Genomic DNA, 19,784 nt, shown 5'->3' with positions numbered 1-19,784 from the left:
CAAAAGTCTGTTTCCACATTTTTTTCTTAGACTGCATTATAATCATTTTTGACTTATATTGACCTCATCATACAATAACATAGAAAAGTTCATCTTAAATCCATTCATTCACACTTAATGTTTTATTTCAGTCCAAAAATGACAGAAAAAAAGTCCAACATCAACGTGCTCACTGCATACTGAAAACCTCCCTGTTTACAGTAGAGCTATAAGTAGCTCTCTTGGTGTTGAAAGCACAACAAACTTTGAGAAGCACCGCCCGCCTCAGTAAGATGTAAACCCAAGGATCCAGGATCTGATTCCAGGAGGCCATGCGTAAGCCCAGGAGAATGAACCTGTCTGGAAGGGTTGGACTAGGGTCGAACTGCATCACAGCAATGTGGACCTGCAGTGTTGATGGAGGTGAGAGACAGAATCACATATTATACCTAATACTTTGCACAATATTTTCAAAAACACTGAATTTGATATTACAAATTTGGAGTGCTTGTACTTTACCTGACACATTTTATTCAACATATTGCTTCTACATCACTACATCCCAGAGGTATAAAGTGTAAAAAACAATCTAAATTTGCTCAGTTTGAATATTTGTGCTAAACTGAAGGAATAAATGTTCCTTTATGATTAGGAAAAAGAAAAAATAATCCAAAATCCTTCCTAATCCTTTTTGGATTGTTAGGTAGAGGTATTATCACAAGTCTGACAATGGACTTTTTCTCTGAGCTCATTAAAGTTGACTTTTTAGCCTCTCACAGGACAGCAATGATACAAACATATGATGATTTTACACATTATGATGCATTGCTGTAGAATAAACAACCTAACAATATAGAGAGTAGTTAAATGAGCTTAGCCTCAGTAAAATGTAAAGTACAGATGAATCTAACAGTGACATGAATATAATAGCATGTAACATTTTACTGCAGTGTTTTTCAACCTTGGGGTTGGGACCCCATGTAGGGTTGCCTGGAATTCAAATGGAGTCGCCTGAAATTTCTTGTAATTGATAAAAAATAAAACCTTCTAATAAAAATTTACAGTATATAGCCTAAATGTTGCCTAAAATTAACGTTTATTTGCAACATATTATAGCAAACTATTACACGATCAAAAACAAATTAATTTTAGCAAATAAAATGTCTCCATTTTGAATGTCCGGGGTCGCCAGAAATTTGTGATGTTAAAATGGGGTCACGAGCCAAAATAGGTTGGGAACCACTGGGTTAACCCCTTCATTCAGATGTGTACACTGGTTTAAGATGTTTGTGGCACAAGATTTTATCAGTTTGAGAGAGAACAGACTATACCAAACAACTTAAAAAGGGGATTGGGAGCAGCTAATCCAGTGTTTTTCAACCTTGGGGTCCAGACCCCACGTGGGTTCGCCTGAAATTTCTAATAATTGATTAAAAAATAAATAAGTAAATAAATTAAAACTTACTAATAAAAATTTACAGTATGTAGCCTAAATGTTGCCTAAAATTAACGTTTATTTGCAACATATTATAGCAAACTATTACACGATCAAAAACAAATTAATTTTAGCAAATAAAATGTCTTTGTTTTGAATGTCTGGGGTCGCCAGAAGTTTGTGATGTTAAAATGGGGTCATGAGCCAAAAAAGGTTGGGAACCACTGTTTTACTGCATTGTACTCTGAGTAAATTTAATTGATAATGTGTGAATCATTTTAGTTTAATAAGGTTTTGAATGTGGAACTTTTATATGTCGACAAGTTTTTTCACAACATGTTATTTGTGCTTTAACTAAAGTAAAGGATATGTAAACTTTTCCACTCCTGACCTTTTGTTACTCATGGTGAAATGGTGCTAAAATCTAATTCTGCGGTTTGAGACAGTTTGAAAAAGCAGTACTCACTAGGAAAGGAGTCCAGCACACACAGGAAACAACAGTGATCACTGCCAGTTGTGCCATCATTTCAACATCCAATGAACAAAATAAAGAGGAAGATGAAGCAGATGATGCTCGACGGATGCAGTGAGCTGCTGGTTTTGTATTAACATTCTGGGTCTTCTTTCTAGCCTGCAGCAATGCCAGACCACTCAGGATGTTGCACAGCAGGGAAACAGTGAGTGCAGTGAGCCCAAGACATGAGAAGGCAAGAGCCAGATTTCTGTCCATTGTTGACTGTGGACCATGGACGGGCAAGAAACACCAAGTTCCTGGAGACTGAGTAGTGTAAGTACCAATAGCACATAAAGGTAGAACTGCAAGTATGAGTGCAAGAGAACACAAAAATAACACAACTCCTCTCACATGAGCCACTGTGATCATACTAGCATGAAAAAATGGGTAGGTAATGGCTATGCAGCGCTCCACTGCCATGGCACAACCCAACAGCAAAGGGCATAAGCCAAAAAATACCATACATGCCCCGAAAATGTGGCAGAAAGTCATACTGGGCTTCCCAGTTCCTATTCTATAACTCTGCTTTATATGCAGGGACGTGGCAAAGGCACCTAGGATCACATGACCAGCAAGGTCAGCCAGTAGTAAAGCCACCGTTAGTAGAAGAAATGGAGCTTTAGATTGTCGTCGAAATCGGAATCGAGATTTAACCAAGATGCCAAGAGCAGTGAGGTTGGAAACAGTCCCTAGTATCATAGTGAAACATGACATCCATAAGCTCGGTGACTTGATTGGTGGTAATGTGCTGTTGTTCAGCCACACACTTGGCTGTTCTGAAGAGCTGATATTTAGTTTCTCATGGAGGATGGACGGTGTGGTCATGAGTATAGATGGTGTCTTCATCTTCAGAGTCATCTACAGAGAAGTACAGCAAAATTAAAAACCCCTTAGGCAATTCTTTTATCATTACACCTAAACGCAAAATTCATGTACAGTTGCGGAAAAAATTATTAGACCATCAAAAGTCATCAGAAACAATGGTTATGCAATCAAGTACTAACTCCTACGTGTATCATGTGACTAAAACAGACAGAAAAGAAAACATGGAATGCCTAAAAGCACTGTTTTTGTCAGTACAATGCCATAACTATTCATGTAAGAACTGAAGTGATTTTGGTTATTATCAAGAATACATGGAAAATGGATAGATATCAGCTCTGAAATTAAACTCTTATGAGCTATTTTTGTTGTTATCATTATATTTGTCCAAACAAATGTACCTTTAGTTGTACCAGTCATTAAAATGACCAAGATATTGAAGAAAACAAGGGGTGGTCTAATAATTTTTTCAGCTATTGTATCAATGAAATTGCAGCTCGGAGACTGATCACAACAATCAGTCTATCAGTGAGTCTTGGGATTTAGACCTTGATTAGTAGAGCTTCTACCTCTAAGACAGTCATGAAGATGAGTGGATGGCACCATGACACAATAGCATTATTGCAGTCTTGGAGATTATAGAACAACAAGATTTAATGAGGTTAAGTTCCCAGGTCATGGCTAAATCCAATAATACGGACATAATTTTGCTAAATGAACTTTCAGATATTGAGGAAATCAATCATTTCTCCTGCTTTGATCTGAATAACGGACTCTCATTCCAAACACTGTTGAGGCACGCTTCCCAAAATCCTCTTATTCTCAGCATATTTTCCATTTGTAATCATCTCACCTTGCTCAATTCTCTTTTCCTCTGGCTGAAAGGTCACCATCCCACCCTCACAACTTTTTCCATTTCATTGTTACTCTAACTCATGACTCCATCTCAGCTTATATTTTGGCTTTGGCTGAACTGTCATTGTGATATGAGTGTGCCTCAGTTGGTGTGTCAATACTGAAATGAGAAATAGTTGGTTTTAAAAGGGGGGTGAAATAATTACTTTTCTTAAAAATGCCCTTTCTGATGCAACAGACAAAAGACTTGAATACATTCACAACTAATGAGATTTTAATATCCAGAATTATGTTCGTCTCAGTTTGTCCTTTTTCATCCTTAACTCAGATGAACTGATGGAGATCATTGACTTATGACCGCAATCTATACCTTAGAGACCACCTCCACTGAAATTACAGACCTTCACAATAAACTCCTCCCTGCAACATAGTTCAAACCTGATCAAAATGCACTGTCTATTATTATTATTTTTTCCACTTCTTTTCTTCCTCTTTTACTTTGTATTTACTTTTTCAACTGTCATCAGTACATGCACACAGAAACAACTTACCTGGATGGCATGAAAAAATTACAATGGACCTCTCTGACAATAAGCCATACGCTACAAAAATCCAAATCTTACCAAGTGTATTTTTCTCATTTCTAGTCAAAATATCTCATCACACTTACAATAAGGCATAATCACCTAAAGACTAACTTTTCAGTGAGATATAATGAGAACTTATTTTTAGACAATAGATCTTGAAAATGTTATATCAAGAAATCTTGCCAAGATAATTTTCACTTGTTCCATTGCCAGATTTTTTATTTTTTTTTGCTTAATTTAAGATTTTTTTTTGCTTAATTCAAGCAAAAACAATCTGCCAATATCTTATATCTCACTTACAAGTTACTCTTTAGGCGATTATGTCTTATTTTAAATGTGATGAGATATTTTGACTAGAAATGAGAAAATACACTTGGTAAGATTTGGATTTTTGCAGTGTAGGTTTGGAAAATGAGATAATTCAGGTTTACTATATAAATTCTTCCAATACATATTAGGGACTAAACCTGTACTTAACCAAGCAACAGTGTTTTACCAAGTAAATCACTTTTCAACTTTCTCTGGCATTAATAACAGACTGACAATTCTAGTTTACAGCTTGGGATAGCTTAACATTCTTAACTCCTCACACCTTTGTCATGAACAATAATACAATAATAACATTTAAAATAATATTAATACACATATTAGATGGATCGTACCTGTCCTAGATATCCACTATAGTTGCTCTTCATTTTTTATATTCCATCTTCAGTTGTTTGCTACTTGAGAAGAATGCGCCAAGTATGTTGTCCATGCATTACCGTTCAATAGTTATGAATAATAAATGAAATTTACCTACTGAAGACTCCAGATGGATCCTTTGGAATGGGAGAAAAATGAGAGGGGATGAGTTTTAACTCCTCAGTGTCTTGCCTACGGAGCTGCTGAATTATCACCGTTGACCACAGTCAGCCTCCTCCTTTTCTTTTTAAGTCTGTGACAGTTTGTGTTTCTTCCCTGCATGGCTGTGTCTCTCTCTCACTCTCTCTCTCTCTCTCTAGGGGCTTGGAAGTCATTTTATCTCTACGTGCTGGACTTGTATTTTCCACTCCGCTTTTCTTCTGGACATACTCCTCTCCTTTAACCTGAGGCGATCTCATCTTTCACTGTTGTTTTGTATTAATACTTGGGTCTTAATTTGGTTTCTCAATTCTCAATCACAGATCCATTTCCCACACAGCTTTGGGTTTGAAATTCAAGCGATTATCACATAAATAAAACCACAGAAGTAGACATCACTGAGTCATAACGGCTGCAGATGAATTAAAGCCTTGAGCATTTCTGGTGTGCTTGCAGGATCCTGTTTGTTAAAAATTCCTGTAAAATAAAAATTTCCCAGTGAACATCATCCATCATCCAGTGACTACCATCAGATATTTTGTAATACATGCATATTTTAAAAACACCACTGTGATAAAAACATTCTCTGAGCGTGAGAGGCAGTGGTGACTCTACCAGTGTTTATAAATGTTTGAAGAGGGAATAATCATTTTTATCTGCACAGTTAGACTGCACAGAAACATGCTGTATACCAATTCTGTGGTGCATTCAAGGGTTTGAGGCTTCAGGGTTTTTTTTCTGTGACCATCATGTGTGTGATCTCATATAAACAGGAAGAAAAAGGAAAAAACCTCCACTTCCTCTGTTTCTGTTCTCGTCGCAAATCAGCATCTACTAAAAATAAGCAAAAAGCATCAAAAGGAGTGTCCCAAATGCATTTCTTAAGTGAAATGAAGTGTTGCAAATTCAGATCCTTACTTAGTTGATATCTTTACTTGGACTGCAACATAAAACCATGATGGTTTTTATCTTTCAGCGGCAGAAAACTAATTTAGGCTGCACAATAAATCAAATTATCCAGGCTAGTGGATGAAATAAGAGAGCACATATCACAATATTTATTTTGCTTTACTGTGTCCAGGAGAGGTGTAAGTATTAAAACAGCTCAAATACATGAGAAGAACATAAATAATCCACACTTTGAAAAAGTACTTAAGAAATACACACCAGGATAATCATTATGATCAAATGATAGCGATCAGAAAATCTAAATTTGCGCTTAACCAGTGCTTAAAACAGTACAAGTATTAAAATAGACTATAATATAAAAAGCAACGTTCAAGTTTTAAACATTCATAAAATTAAATGCATTAATACGTATATATGATAAATGTTATATGTTACACCAGCATTTATTCATATATGTAGCAACATTATATACACAAAAATACTTGTTAAATCTGTGACCATTATTTTCCTCCATTTGTTATTTATATTTTGATTAATTTAAATATGATGGACGTTATACTACTAGAAAGTGCTTTCTTTAAAAATATCTTTAATGTCATTTTTACTGTTTGAATAAAGTACCTAGATGACAAAATAAGCTATACTGGATGTGGAAAATGTGATAATAAGTATTTTGGTATTTGGTCCAAAATCATAATATTTTTAATACATAAACAGAAAATAAAATTGAAGTGCATTGTAGGTTTAGGTCATCTAACCAGCTTTAAGATAATGGGGTTACCATGTAAATTATCCCTGCTTCTTTAAGGGAATCGTTCATGTATATTACATTAAAAACACATTTTCTTTCCAGTATGACGGTAAACACAAAAAATTTAAAGGTGATACTATTTACAACATTTTGCAATAAAGCAGGTGCAATGACAACCAAAGTGAAGATAGTAAAAATATAGCTGAAATGGAACAACTTTGCTTCCAGTTATTCTTTAGCTCTTCAGAGATGAGACTCGCCTGTGTCTTGGGTGCTCTTAGATCCCTGAAGATGACAGAGAGGATCAGTCATGACAGATGCATTGAAAACTTTTCCACACTTCACATTTACTCCTAAACTTGTACGTTCTCAGAACTGCATAAACTGTCCAAAATATCTCCTAAATTACAACTAGTAGCAAAATGTCTTTAAAGGAAGTGCCACTATGCTGTGGCTATAATTCAGTTTTTGATTTATTTTCACTTTTTGGATGATGAATAAAAAATAGTAAAGGGCATATCTTCGTGTTTACACTCACCTTTCTCTATTGTCCTTTAGATTCTAGTTTAGAATTTGTTTTATTTTAGATTTTTGTTTTAAGACAATGAATTACATACACTTACATCTCCCATTCTAGCAAAATGAGTAAATGTGTGTAAAAAGATTCCTTGTTTCTTTTATTTAGACAGATGTAAATTTATTTATCTGTCTGACAAAAAAGAATCAAGGAATCTTTATACTCTCAGTGCACTGCAAAAAATCTAAATCTTACCAAGTGTATTTTTCTCATTTCTAGTCAAAATATCTCATCACACTTAAAATAAGACATAATTACCTAAATAGTAACTTTTCAGTGAGATATAATGAGAACGTATTTTTAGACGATTTATCGTAGAAGTCTTATATCAAGAAATCTTACCAAGATAATTTTCACTTGTTCCACTGGCAGATTTTTTTTGCTTGAATTAAGAAAAAAGAATCTTGAATTCAGCAAAAAAAAATCTGCCAATGGAATAAGTGAAAATGATCTTGGTAAGATTTCTTGAAGTAAGATTTTCAAAATCTGTTGTCTAAAAATAAGTTCTTATATCTCACTGAAAAGTTACTCTTTAGGTGATTATGTCTAATTTTAAGTGTGATGAGATATTTTGACTAGAAATGAGAAAAATACACTTGGTAAGAGTTTAATTTTTGCAGTGTAGACAGTATGAATCTGATTGGATGAGTAAATATGAGGATTAGATCACATAATGCAGAACAATTTAATCATAAAATCTATTTCTTACATGTGCTTTGCTGGAATTTGAGTAACCAAACTCTGAGTATCTCTTCTTCTGTGGTGCACAGAATCTGGACAGGATGTTTCCATACTCCTCCCTCACCTACAACCAGAGAACAAATTGAGTTTTGACGTCAGTAATCATTACAATTTACTAGCTTGAGTTCTTCATATTTCTGTGGGGACTACCATGGCCCACCTGTTTAGAAAACAGACAATGCATGACGAAAAGCATAACCCCTTGAAGGCTGCCAAAGATGGTAAACAGGTAAGACATGATTATTGTCTTCTCCTCGAATTGGAAGCAACCAAAGATCCACATGGTTCCCAGCACACACAGCTGAGCGACTGCAGTAATGATGAACGCCCTGCAGGAGGCAACAGAGACACACACAGGCTCAATCTGAGGCACAGGAAAGAGGGTGGAGTCTTGATTCTGTCTTTTCTTTCCTACAGATGACACATACTCACATGTTTACATACATCCGTACCCTATCCTTCACATATGAACATTATAAATAAACTCTTCTGACTCACTTTATTTTCTGCAGATTGTCCAGGTCAGGGTTTAAGCTTGAGAACTTCTGTGCTAACTTCCACACCGTGATAAGGAAGAAGAAAATGTTAATCTGAAAGGCAACAGAGATGGAGTTTGAAACAGCAGTGAAGTCAACTTTTGGCACATTATTGAACTCAGTACAATATTTTCTTCCTTACAATGATGATGACGCAGGCGGGACCAAAGAAACTCCAGATGGATTGCAGGCTTAGCCAGCAACTGTAATGCATATTGAAAAATTGTTAGGCAGACATTGTCAGGCTAGTGTAAACTGTGTTTGGGGCATAAATTACAAAAAAATTGCAAGATCAGCATCAGTATAGGGTACATACTATCTCTTGGTGCCATATCCTTTGGCATTAACTAAAGCAGTGATTGTGACAATTACAGCTGGAACTCCATAGCCGCCTGCCATCATGTAGAGGGGTTTGAAGGTGGTGTTAAAGACTAGGACAACCATCCTGAAGAGCTGTATGCCTTCCAGACACATCCAACAAAATGCAGCCAAGTAGAAGAAATGCAGCAGCCCAGCTACCACTGCACAGCCAACCTAATGCAGAAGGGAGAGATGAGGGGTGGAAAGACAGCAGTGGAGAAAAAGGACAAAGTATGCTGAAAAATGATGAGAAAAACTATGGAGACAGTTCAGCAAGTGTAGTTGCTAAATTGGTGTTTATAAATCTATAGGCCGAACATAGAGAAGTTGTGCTTCATATCTATTTCACTGCAGCATATGACAGAAACAGAAACTCAGATTGCAATCATCTGGACTGTCCAGCATTTTGACAGCTCAACTTGTGCTTTGTAACAAAAATAGTTCCCTTTTTTATTTACCGGATTCTCTGTACGGGAAATGCCTGCGAGGAATATAACAATGGCAATGAAGAGGCTGATGCAGAGGTTCAGGTGAATGGTGGTTCTGGGGCTCTGGATGGAACGGATCAGTGAGAACGTCAAGATGCAGATGAACAGGCAAATGAGTGACAGGGACAAACCCACCCAAGTGATCAGCTGCAACTCAAACTTGTCCTTTAGAAAGATGGAGAAAAATGAAAGTTACCTCACTACACAGAAAAGACAGAGATAAAAATAATCCGTGTATGCTGTTTATAATGACAGTTGAACCTCTATCTCATAAAGGGCCATGAGCACAGCAAAACTGCTGAGGTGGTGACATGAACACACTGTGTGTGTATGGTTTGACTCCTCCAACACCACATCACAGCCGTTAGCAGACCATGTTCCTCCTGCTTCTGATGAATTCCAGAATACACAGGTGCGATTTTCAGTTGACTGTAAAAAATATATTGATGAAATGGTCAAACCAGTGAGACAATAATCATTATAGATGGAATATTTGTACTGCAGAAGCATGCAAAAATAGTTACCTCTTCCAGGTGGTGGAATGTTAATTTGACTGGCTCACTGAGGTGGCTTGTGTGTTTGTTACTGACAGTGACAGTCACAATTTTAGAGTTGATTTTGTAGGTTTGGTCCTCTTCTTTAATCATCCCGCTGAAGAAGCCATTTGCATAGTCCTCGAGGTTTGTATAAGTCAGCAATGACGCTGTTGCAAAGCCTTTCAAAGCAGAACAACACTGGTTGAAGTGGACGCTCATTACTTGTGAAATTCATCTGTTGTAATGCAAGCTAACTGTATGATTATTACCAGGGTAATGGGAGGGCTCTCCTGCAGCTGTCTCCAATTGAATATCCAGCTGGGCATGCTTAGTTGATAAAGTCACAGCTCCTTGTGGTAGGACAGATCCCTTATGTATCAGCAGCTCCAGATCTGATTCAGATTCAAAGATAAGCATGTGATGACAGTGGATTTTTGAGAGATGACTTTAACAAAATCATTTTTTCAGCTATTGAGAGGTTGTAAGGGAAATGGCCAAAAACGTTTCTAGCTTTGGGAAGGGAAACTACTGTAGAGAGACTTTTATATTTAACCTCCGTGAGTTGAGGATTTCTTGGTTCCTGGGGGCTTATTGAAGGGTCCTATTAGCTTCAGAATTATCTCCACTGTGTCCAGAAAGGTGGAGACTTTCCTGTTATCATGGAGGGATCCGCTGAGCAAGACTTCATCAATCACAGCCAACAGTCTCTACAGCAGAGAGAGGAGGGGCAGAAAGTACAATGTAAGCATGTGCAGGATGAAACAGGAGACAGACTGAGGCAGACTCATAGACTACATGCCAACACAGGTCAGCATAAACAAACTACAAGGCTGAGAACAGAGTCCAATACCAGAGCTTGAAGGGGCCAAAACATCCTGTTTCTGTGTTTGTTGCAAGAACATTGATATGTGCTCAAATAGCATTTTTATTCATTTGTGAGTTGAAATACCTTCAGCAAGTCTTCGCCATCCAAATCTGTTGGATTCTCACTCTCTGTAAGCTCTACGCAGCTGCTTTTCAACTGCATCATAAGTTCACGTGTGATATGAGATTTCTAACAGAGAAAGTTAATATAAGTTAATATAGTACTGAATATATATAATATGATGAATAATGATGAACATGTGTAATTTTACCTCTTTCAGATCATTCATATCTTTGAAGTCATCACAGTTTAAAGCTGTAAAAAGGGTGTATTGTATTAAACAAACATTAAGGCCATAACATATATGATGAGAAAACTATTAATGACAATGGTCTGACTAAACAAATACAGGTATTGTAATGGATGTTGGAAAAGTTTGGGTCCTGTCATATTCTTACCAGTGCAGCGTGACGCTTTGTTGCCATAGTTAGTGAAGCCTGCATGGCATGCACAGTAATGGCCACTGGCTCCACGGTGGCAGGTTCCATTTCCGCAGATTGTCGTATCAATCATACATATGTCTAAAATGGAAACAAACCAGTAGGAGGAAAACAGTTCGACTGTGTGTTTCACTCAGTTTTAATGGAACAATAAATATCCTGCTCCACAGAAACAGTTATATTCAAAATAGTGCTGTATGGAGTTTTAAGGACAATACTTAAGGGAAAAAATAGTATAATAAACCACACAGACAAAGCACAGAGGTCAAAGACGAAACCAAAACAGAGCCTTTAAACCACACAACACTGATCCAAGTTCATTCCCTTCAACCAGATAATATACTCTCATCAATATACAAATATAGAAGTATTAATGCAATAAAATCTGAATATTCACAACAGAATAACTATCACAGTAACTTCTAAAATGGACTCCAGTCAAAAGTCACTGTTACTGAACAGCATAAATCTCACCTCAAGAACTGATAAAAATAAATACAGAGAAACTAGTTCAGTTACATTTGAGTTAAACTAGCTTATTATATGTTTACCTGATAACATTTACAGTGCATTTTAAGCATATACATATGACACATATTGAGAAATTGCAGTTTTTAAAAAGTTAAGATAAGATCATCACAGGAACGACAAATATTAACCCATAAAGACCCAAACTGGCATTGACGACCAAAACCATCTACTAATGTAAAATGTTTAATACCTGTTGATCCACTAATCCTATCAATACATGTAAATAATTGGTGTAAAATGCAGTTGTCATCTTTTTATGGCCATCAGATATAACCCATTTGGACGTTCAGAGGCTCCATAGTGAATGGCTCAGCCCACCCAATTGTCTGTCTTGCCCACCCAATCAAATGTTAAGGTAAAACATTTATCCAAAACAAAAATTTAACAGACTACACTACTATTGGGTGTTATTTGCGATTGGATGGGCAGCCTACAGCCCGTCCTAGTCTATCAGTGATTGGTTGTCATCGTTGTTTTGCATTCCCTGAGTGCTTTATTCACTCATACAGCCACTTACTGTCTGTCATCCGTTTCTGAGGTGCGGGGAAATAAACGACCCTCCTTGGTCACTGCTGCACCTATCGAGGTCACTGCTAGACCTGTCGAGGTCACTGCTACACCTTTTGAGGTCACTGCTAGACCTGTTGAGGTCACTGCTGCACCTATCGAGATCACTGCTACACCTATCGAGGTCACTGCTGCACCTATCGAGGTCACTGATGCACCTGTCGAGGTCACTGCTACACTTATCGAGGTCACTGCTGCACCTGTCGGGGGTTTCTGTTTCATACCGCGATTCTCTCTATCGGAATTTCACTGTATCTGTGACTTTTTGCTGTGCTCTTGGGTTGAGCACCGTCTCTGGGCTCCTGCAGAGCAGCCATCCCGGTGCAGCAGCCACATCACGATATGTACGCACACACTGACTAAAGCAACGCTAATAACAAACACACACACTGGGCAGCACAACACCAGTGAAACAAAAAAACATACATACGCCAATAAAACACACACAGTCTCTCAATCGTTGTCCAAGGAAGGGACAAAAACCAAGTGAGGGGCAAATGATCTCTGTCACTAAATTATGTTAATTATTATAATCATTTTGTCCTGTTGGTTTAATTGTATATAGTTTTACTTGCATTTGAGTCTAAAGTTCAGGGTTTTAGATGGAAAAAGGAAGATTTGTTGTTTTGTTTGTCATTTGTCACTTTTCAGATTGAATTTGAATAAGATTTTATTGGTTTGTGAAATATGAAAAAATATAATTTAGTTGTTTTATTTTGACTTTTGGTCAAGTTTCAGTTGTTTGTGTGGTTGTTCTGTTGTGCCACTTTTTAGTCTGAGTTTGAACAAGAGTAGACTGCCTTCTTTTTGTATAAATTCTGGCCACAGTGAGAATAATTTATTTTATCAGTATTTAGTATTCATTCTTTTATTTTTCAGGATCATGCAATGAAAAGAAATATGCATGAAGGACTTTTAAAATAATTTTTATTTTATATTAAAGAGTACATGAACACAGATGAGCTGCCCGACAATTGAATTTCTCTTTGGGGATCAATAAAGGGATTCTTATACTTAAATAACCCCCCAAAAAACCCATGGAGTTTAATCAATAATAGTGGATTGAGACACTTGGATTGTGTTCAATTAATGATATATTTAGCTGAAAAAGTCGCTTTTTCTTCAGTTTTCTGTTTTTGATATAATAAAGCTTAACTTTAATCTGAATTTTTATGAAAATCTACACGATCAATAAATTAAATATAGGAAAATACCTGATGTTCACTGAAAAAACACAAAATACAGAGGATAATGTCATAATAAATGGTGATAAATGACTTAAGAAAAGTTAAATATAGAGAAAAAAATATTTTGGAATGGCTATAAAAGTAGCACTGGGTCTTTATGGGTTAATACAAACAATATAACAAAATACAAACATACAAGATATTACAATGACAAAGGATGGTGTTCAAAGACCTTCAATGTGCATTTGATTTCCACATATAATCTCAGAATTGACTGGTTTACAAATGACTGCTTCAGTGTAGCTTTAATAAACTGTGGAACCCTGTATCTCTTGTTTGATGGCGAGGGTTTGTTTCTTTAGTTATTTCTGCAGACAAATTTATTGTGATCTTTCCATGATGACAGATGATCTATTGTTACACCCAAGTCTTTGTATGAAAGCACCTGCTTGATTTTTTTTTTTTTTTCGTTACAAATAACAACAGGAACTGTATGAGAGTCAGCTGGTGAACCGAATACAATCATTTCTGTTTTGTTCTTCTTAATCTCAAAAGCATATTACTCCACTCAAGCACAATGGGCAAATTACATAACAAAGGTATTAACCCATAAAGACCCAACGAGCCACCGAAGACCAAAACCATCTACTGATCAAAAATGTTTAATAACTTCTGAACCACTAATCCTACAAGCCCATGTAAATAATTGTAAAATACAGTTATTCATCTTTTCATGGTCATCAGATATGACCCATTTGGATGTTCAGAGGCTCCATAGTTACCGTGGAAACACCATCATCTTCTACAACATTGATTCACCAGTAAAACCCATGGAGTTGGATCAATGACAGTGGATGGACACACTTATTTTATGTTCAGTTAATGATATATTTTGCTGAAAAAAATGATCTTTTTGTTCAGTTTTCTCTGTTTTGGATGTAATAATGCTTAACTTTAATCAGAGCTTTAATGAACATCTACTTAATCAGTGAATTAAATATGGGAAAATACTGGATTTTCACAGAAAAATGCAAAATACAGAACATAATATTAGAGTAAATGATGATAAATCACATAGGAGGGAATAAAAATAGAGAAAAAATCATTTGGAAACTACCACAAAAGCAGAACTGGGTATTTATGGGTTAAAGCTATATCATCAAAATTCTCCAGAATGTGTTATTTTTTTTGGAGCACTACATAAATCATTGGTATAGAAAATTATAATTTTAAAACCCTTACCTTCACATTGCTCCTGATTCCCGGAGAACGTAGTCTGTCCAGATTTTAATCCAAAACCAGGATTGCAGACACAGTGATAACTGCCTGGTGTGTTGGTACAAACTGCATTTTGACCACAAACATTTCCTGCTTCACATTCGTTGATATCTGCATAATAAATGAGAAAAAAAGAGAATCACTTATTATACAGTAAAAAAAAAAACATCATAGTTTTACTTAGGGGTATACTATGGATGTGATTTAACCCTATAACGCCAAACGTATTATATTTGATACATGTGTTTTGAATACCTCTACATGATCAGGGTGATTTTTTTTTTCTTGAAAAACCTTATGTATACAATTAGATACATGCAGGTAATCCACCAGGGGGGAGGAGTTTGTTCACCAGAGGCCTTTCCAGTGACACCACAAGACTGTCATTAATGAGGAAGGAGGCAGAACTTTGCCAATTTTAAAAAGGAATTACCAATTTGTTTGACATGTTTGTGTTATGTTCTATGTTCTGATTTGAATTGATAAAGCACTTTGTGACTCTGTCTGTGAAAAGTGCTCTATAAATAAAATTTACTTTACTTTACTTTATGTTTTTGTTTGTTCAAAAATAATACTATTTGAGCATTGGAACCTGATGTATCAAATATGATACAAAATTGAAACTCGTACATGGAAATTATTATTTGAAAAAAAAATTGTTCAGAGGGACCAATAAATGCCCCAGTTTCAAAGAACTGGAATTTTCTCTCAATGATTTAATGGTTCATGCATTACAGGGTTAAATACTATCATACTATGCAATAAATTAGTATGAGTGTAACTGGGAAATTATGTGTTGCACTAACCTGATTCTTTCAAACATTCTGATTTGAATTAAATACATTGACTTTACCTGCACTAGTTCATAGAAACAAAGTGAAAAAGTGTGTTAGATCTCCTCATTCTGATCGTGTGGGACCGATGTCCACAATAAAATTAAGTCAACTCAAAGAATCTTTTTTTTTTCAGTGTAGAACTAGGCATCTTACCTGTACATGTAACATTGTCATTGTCATTGTTGAGAAAGGTTTTCACACCAGTGCTGGAGATAAATCCCTTCTTACAAGAGCAGCTGTAATCACCAATTCTATTAATGCATTGGGCATTAGGTCCGCAGATGTGTCCACCTTCCAAACACTCATTGATATCTTAAAGGAAACCATAAAGACATGATATTTACATTTAAAGAAGATTGGATGAAGATGAATGGATCATTCATTATACACAATGCTTACCTCTACATGATGCAGATGATTCAGCTGAAAAATTGACAGTATGTTGTCCTGCTGTGAAACCAGCTTTACACTGGCAATAGAAACTTCCATATGCGTTGAGACAGTTTGCATTTAAACCACACGGTCCGATATCACCAGGATCAATATCACATTCGTCCTCATCTTAAACCAAAATTACAGAAAGGAGGAAATGGAAAAGACACACAGATGAGTAAATGGAGTGAATTCAAAAATATAACAATTTTTTATAAGACCCACACATGCTACAATGTGCTCTTTGTTCCTAATAGGAGATGAGATGATTTGTTTCATACCCACACAGACTTTTTTCTTAAGAGAAAATCCTTTAGGGCAGGATGGCTTTGACAGAACCACGATGAAAGACAGGTACACAGCTGTGAAACACATATATACACTCAGTAAAGAGCAAAGTTAGTCCGTTTCCATGACGTCAGCTAAGTTATTTTTACTGTTAATCATTTTCCAACTCTTTCTCACACCATCACCTTCTGCAGAATCATTTCACCCATGTAAAACAAATGTTTTTTTTTTTTTTTTTTAGGACTTGCATTTTTTATTTCCTTTTTCCTAAACATATCACATCATCGCACATCAAATACGAACATTAGAGCATTGGTAAATTACCCACCCACCCTCCTGTAACCACAAGGGGTTTTCATATCGATATTGTGGCTATTATCCCACACACATCAACTTTGAATATCCATGTATATAATATATACATGCACCATAAATATCCACACAGAGGTGTCTAATCATAATATACACACATATATACATAAGGTATGTGATCATTGTCTTTTCAGTGTGTATCCTCTTGGCTTTTAGTTTTTGAAATCTAAAGATTTCAGGTATTTGCTGCATTCAAATGACAGTTTTCTGTCTTGTCCTGCATCCTATATGACATTTTTTCATATGCTGCTACTTTTAATATTACTTTTATTATATTTGCTTTTATTGTTGCTGTGGTTGTGACTATTTCTGTGGAGCAGTGACCATATTTTCAATTTCCCTTGGGGATTAATGAAGTAAATCTATCTATCTATCTATCTATCTATCTATCTATCTATCTATCTATCTATCTATCTATCTATCTATCTATCTATCTATCTATCTATCTATCTATCTATCTATCTATCTATCTATCTATCTATCTATCTATCTATCTATCTATCTATCCATCCATCCATCCATCCATCCATCCATCCATCCATCCATCCATCCATCCATCCATCCATCCATCCATCCATCCATCCATCCATCCATCCATCCATCCATCCATCCATCCATCCATCCATCCATCTATCACTTCCGTCATCCAATCCTGGAACGGAGTCTGTATCCAATCTTTTAGTAAACAAATATATTTTGATAAGTGACAGTTGTAGGTGCTTATTTTTATGTTTAGTTAAGTCAGTTTTTTCTAGTTATTTTTGGATTTATTCAGAGCTTTTATGAACATCTAAATAACAACATTATAATAATGGTGATAAATCATTTCAGTAAGGTTAGATGCAGAGAAAAATTCATTTGAAGGTCATCCCAAAAATAATTCTAGGTTTTTAAGGGTTAAAATAAAATATTTCAGTGTAACCAGGGGGACCTATAGACAGCCATTTGAATTAATAACACCAAAATGTTTTAGTTTTAAGACTGTTGAATTGCCCTTGTTCCCTTCCCCCATTTCCTTAGATTGTTCCAACACCATCTGTAACATAAATGTGTGAGGAAACATCAGCTGGCATAGTGTTATTACATCCTGAGCCTGTGAGAATGCCGAGTCAGTCCTTTGTGGTCACCGAAATAACCCCAAATGAAGGCGATATACTTGGAAAAAGGAAAAAAGAGTCAAGGTTTTTAGTTTTCCATTACTCAGTCTGCATGTCAAAAACACAGATCCCAGTGAAAGCGCCTGGTGAGACAAGGTTTTATTAGTCTTATGGTTGATTGACCATATGATATTATGAAGCGCTATTTTTTGGTCTTGTTCCATGGAAACTCATAGTCAGTGCATCTTTCTCTGAGGGCAGATGGGCGACTCTAATCTCTATCAGGCGGCAAGCAATGTGGCCCCTGGTGGATGAACTCATAGTGTATAAATATCTTTTTAAAAGCCTGAGAACAGAGGTCTTCTGTGCAACTGGACCCAGATAGTGGTTTTGAAGAAAGGCAGCTGGGTTTGTCTCCTCATTAATTTGAGCTCTTGCTAACATTCAGGATTTAGACCGTGATTAGAGGAAGGCGAGAAGTTGCAACACACTCTGAATGTACTTCTACAAAATGCTTGATTGAAAAAGTGAAATGGAACATCTGGTTTCAGGTCTTGTTTTTATTTTTATTTTTTTTGCTCTTATCTTCTCATACCAAAAAGAGCTCTGCCCAACATGGAAAAGTCAATATCTAAAGTTGAATATTTGTGCTGTGTTTAGTTGGTTTCCTGTCTTTTAGAAAAACACATTTTCTCAAAACAGTTGATTTTTAGTGTCTCTGTGTGCAGATGGTAGACAGATGTGACTCACCCAGAACCAGGAGGTTCCACCGGCCCACCATAGTGACGATGTAAACACTGTTCAGTTCTGCTCTGAGAAAGTCAAAATACCCAAAAGAACCTGAGCACTGACAGGTCTTCTTCTTCTTTTTCTTCTTTTTTTTTTTCTTCTTTTTCTTCTTCTTCTTCTTCTTCTCTTCTCTTCTCTTCTCTTCTCTTCTCTTCTCTTCTCTTCTCTTCTCTTCTCTTCTCTTCTCTTCTCTTCTCTTCTCTTCTCTTCTCTTCTCTTCTCTTCTCTTCTCTTCTCTTCTCTTCTCTTCTCTTCTCTTCTCACTGACTACATCATCAGTGAGGTAACAGGTCTGAACTAACTATCTAAGCTCTAACACTACACAATCATGTCTTTATATTCACAAAATCTCTCAGCTGTCACAGGCGTCTTTCCTGCTGTGCCTCTGTTTCTCTCTTTCTACCTTTTGAAACCGCTCTCACCACTGAGGCGACATGCTGACATTATTGCTTTTACTAGGGAGGCGTTTCACTCTTTCTGAATCACGCCTCCCACACAGGGGTTGTTAGGGTTGTGCAGCCCACTGTTCAGCAGCTTCTGCAAGTGAAGAAAAACTGGCATACACTACGTCGCTATAGTTCCATGACGTATATGAACTACTATAATAAAATGTGTGAGCCAATTTTTTTTTTTTTTTATTATTATTCTCTATTTTTGATGATTTTTGTGAAGCTGTCCTTGACTAAAAGAGGAGACAGGGGGGTCAAGAGGAGTTCATACGACTGGTCATTGTTTTACAGATTCCTGTTGGATGGCATACCCTCCCATAGGCACACAGTCCGCTTAGACTATGATGATGACATATATATGGCTTTTACTTCTTACTGCATCTGTCTGAGACAATGTAAGAATGGTAACAATGACAAGCTTCATTTAGAAAGCTCTGAACAAATAAAATTTCCACTGCTCGGTATTCCCCTACACGTAGCGTACTGTCGAGACTGATGCTGATTGGTTTCATCTGACCCTTTAGCTAGTTTTTAGTTCATTTAATCACATTAATATTTACTTAACCCTTAAAGGCCTGAACAGCTGCAAACCAAAAGCATCTACTGATTTAAAATGTTTAATCACTTTTGAACCACTAATCCGATCAATACATGTAAATA

At 36.3% G+C, this 19,784-nt stretch overlaps 2 protein-coding genes across 4 annotated transcripts; both read right to left on the bottom strand.

Annotated features, from left to right (window-relative positions):
• Positions 1-160: 160 nt before the first annotated feature.
• Positions 161-5,104, bottom strand: ptger1c (prostaglandin E receptor 1c (subtype EP1)). 3 transcript variants are annotated; one of them, XM_030141922.1, is made up of 3 exons: positions 4,991-5,104; positions 1,881-2,786; positions 161-385 (listed from the first exon to the last, which is right to left on the bottom strand). In XM_030141922.1, the coding sequence occupies exons 2-3, from the start codon at positions 2,784-2,786 to the stop codon at positions 170-172; spliced, it is 1,122 nt and encodes a 373-aa protein (XP_029997782.1). In that variant the 5' UTR covers positions 4,991-5,104; the 3' UTR covers positions 161-169. The 3 variants fall into 3 exon arrangements, with proteins under 3 accessions (XP_029997782.1, XP_029997781.1, XP_029997780.1); XM_030141921.1 differs by having other exon boundaries at positions 4,995-5,104; XM_030141920.1 differs by lacking the exon at positions 4,991-5,104 and adding an exon at positions 4,855-4,905.
• A 961-nt stretch (positions 5,105-6,065) lies between these two features.
• adgre5a (adhesion G protein-coupled receptor E5a) lies at positions 6,066-19,110 on the bottom strand. The gene is made up of 19 exons (XM_030142152.1): positions 18,637-19,110; positions 16,411-16,491; positions 16,097-16,258; positions 15,851-16,009; positions 14,826-14,972; positions 11,257-11,379; positions 11,070-11,113; positions 10,883-10,987; positions 10,487-10,640; positions 10,203-10,325; positions 9,922-10,112; positions 9,659-9,826; positions 9,368-9,562; positions 8,866-9,083; positions 8,692-8,752; positions 8,512-8,603; positions 8,174-8,342; positions 7,982-8,077; positions 6,066-6,980 (listed from the first exon to the last, which is right to left on the bottom strand). The coding sequence occupies exons 1-19, from the start codon at positions 18,665-18,667 to the stop codon at positions 6,939-6,941; spliced, it is 2,361 nt and encodes a 786-aa protein (XP_029998012.1). The 5' UTR covers positions 18,668-19,110; the 3' UTR covers positions 6,066-6,938.
• Positions 19,111-19,784: the final 674 nt, after the last annotated feature.

Source organism: Sphaeramia orbicularis, chromosome 8, assembly GCF_902148855.1.
Source record: "Sphaeramia orbicularis chromosome 8, fSphaOr1.1, whole genome shotgun sequence".
In the NCBI taxonomy this organism is placed as follows: Eukaryota; Metazoa; Chordata; class Actinopteri; order Kurtiformes; family Apogonidae; genus Sphaeramia; species Sphaeramia orbicularis.
The sequence above is the reverse complement of the archived record's forward strand: the minus strand, read 5'-3'. Positions and strand labels throughout refer to the sequence as shown.

Excerpts from the sequence above, each read along its gene's own strand:
- adgre5a (XM_030142152.1), bottom strand. The coding sequence starts at position 18,667 with ATGGTGGGCCGGTGGAACCTCCTGGTTCTGG. Across the intron at positions 16,010-16,096 it reads ATCATCTGCATCATGTAGAG|ATATCAATGAGTGTTTGGAA; the intron begins GTAAGCATTGTG and ends GTTTCCTTTAAG. Across the intron at positions 14,973-15,850 it reads TGACAATGTTACATGTACAG|ATATCAACGAATGTGAAGCA; the intron begins GTAAGATGCCTA and ends TTTATTATGCAG.
- ptger1c (XM_030141920.1), bottom strand. The coding sequence starts at position 4,887 with ATGAAGAGCAACTATAGTGGATATCTAGGACAG. Across the intron at positions 2,787-4,854 it reads ATAGTGGATATCTAGGACAG|ATGACTCTGAAGATGAAGAC; the intron begins GTACGATCCATC and ends ACTTCTCTGTAG. Across the intron at positions 386-1,880 it reads TGTGCTGGACTCCTTTCCTA|GTCCACATTGCTGTGATGCA; the intron begins GTGAGTACTGCT and ends TCAACACTGCAG.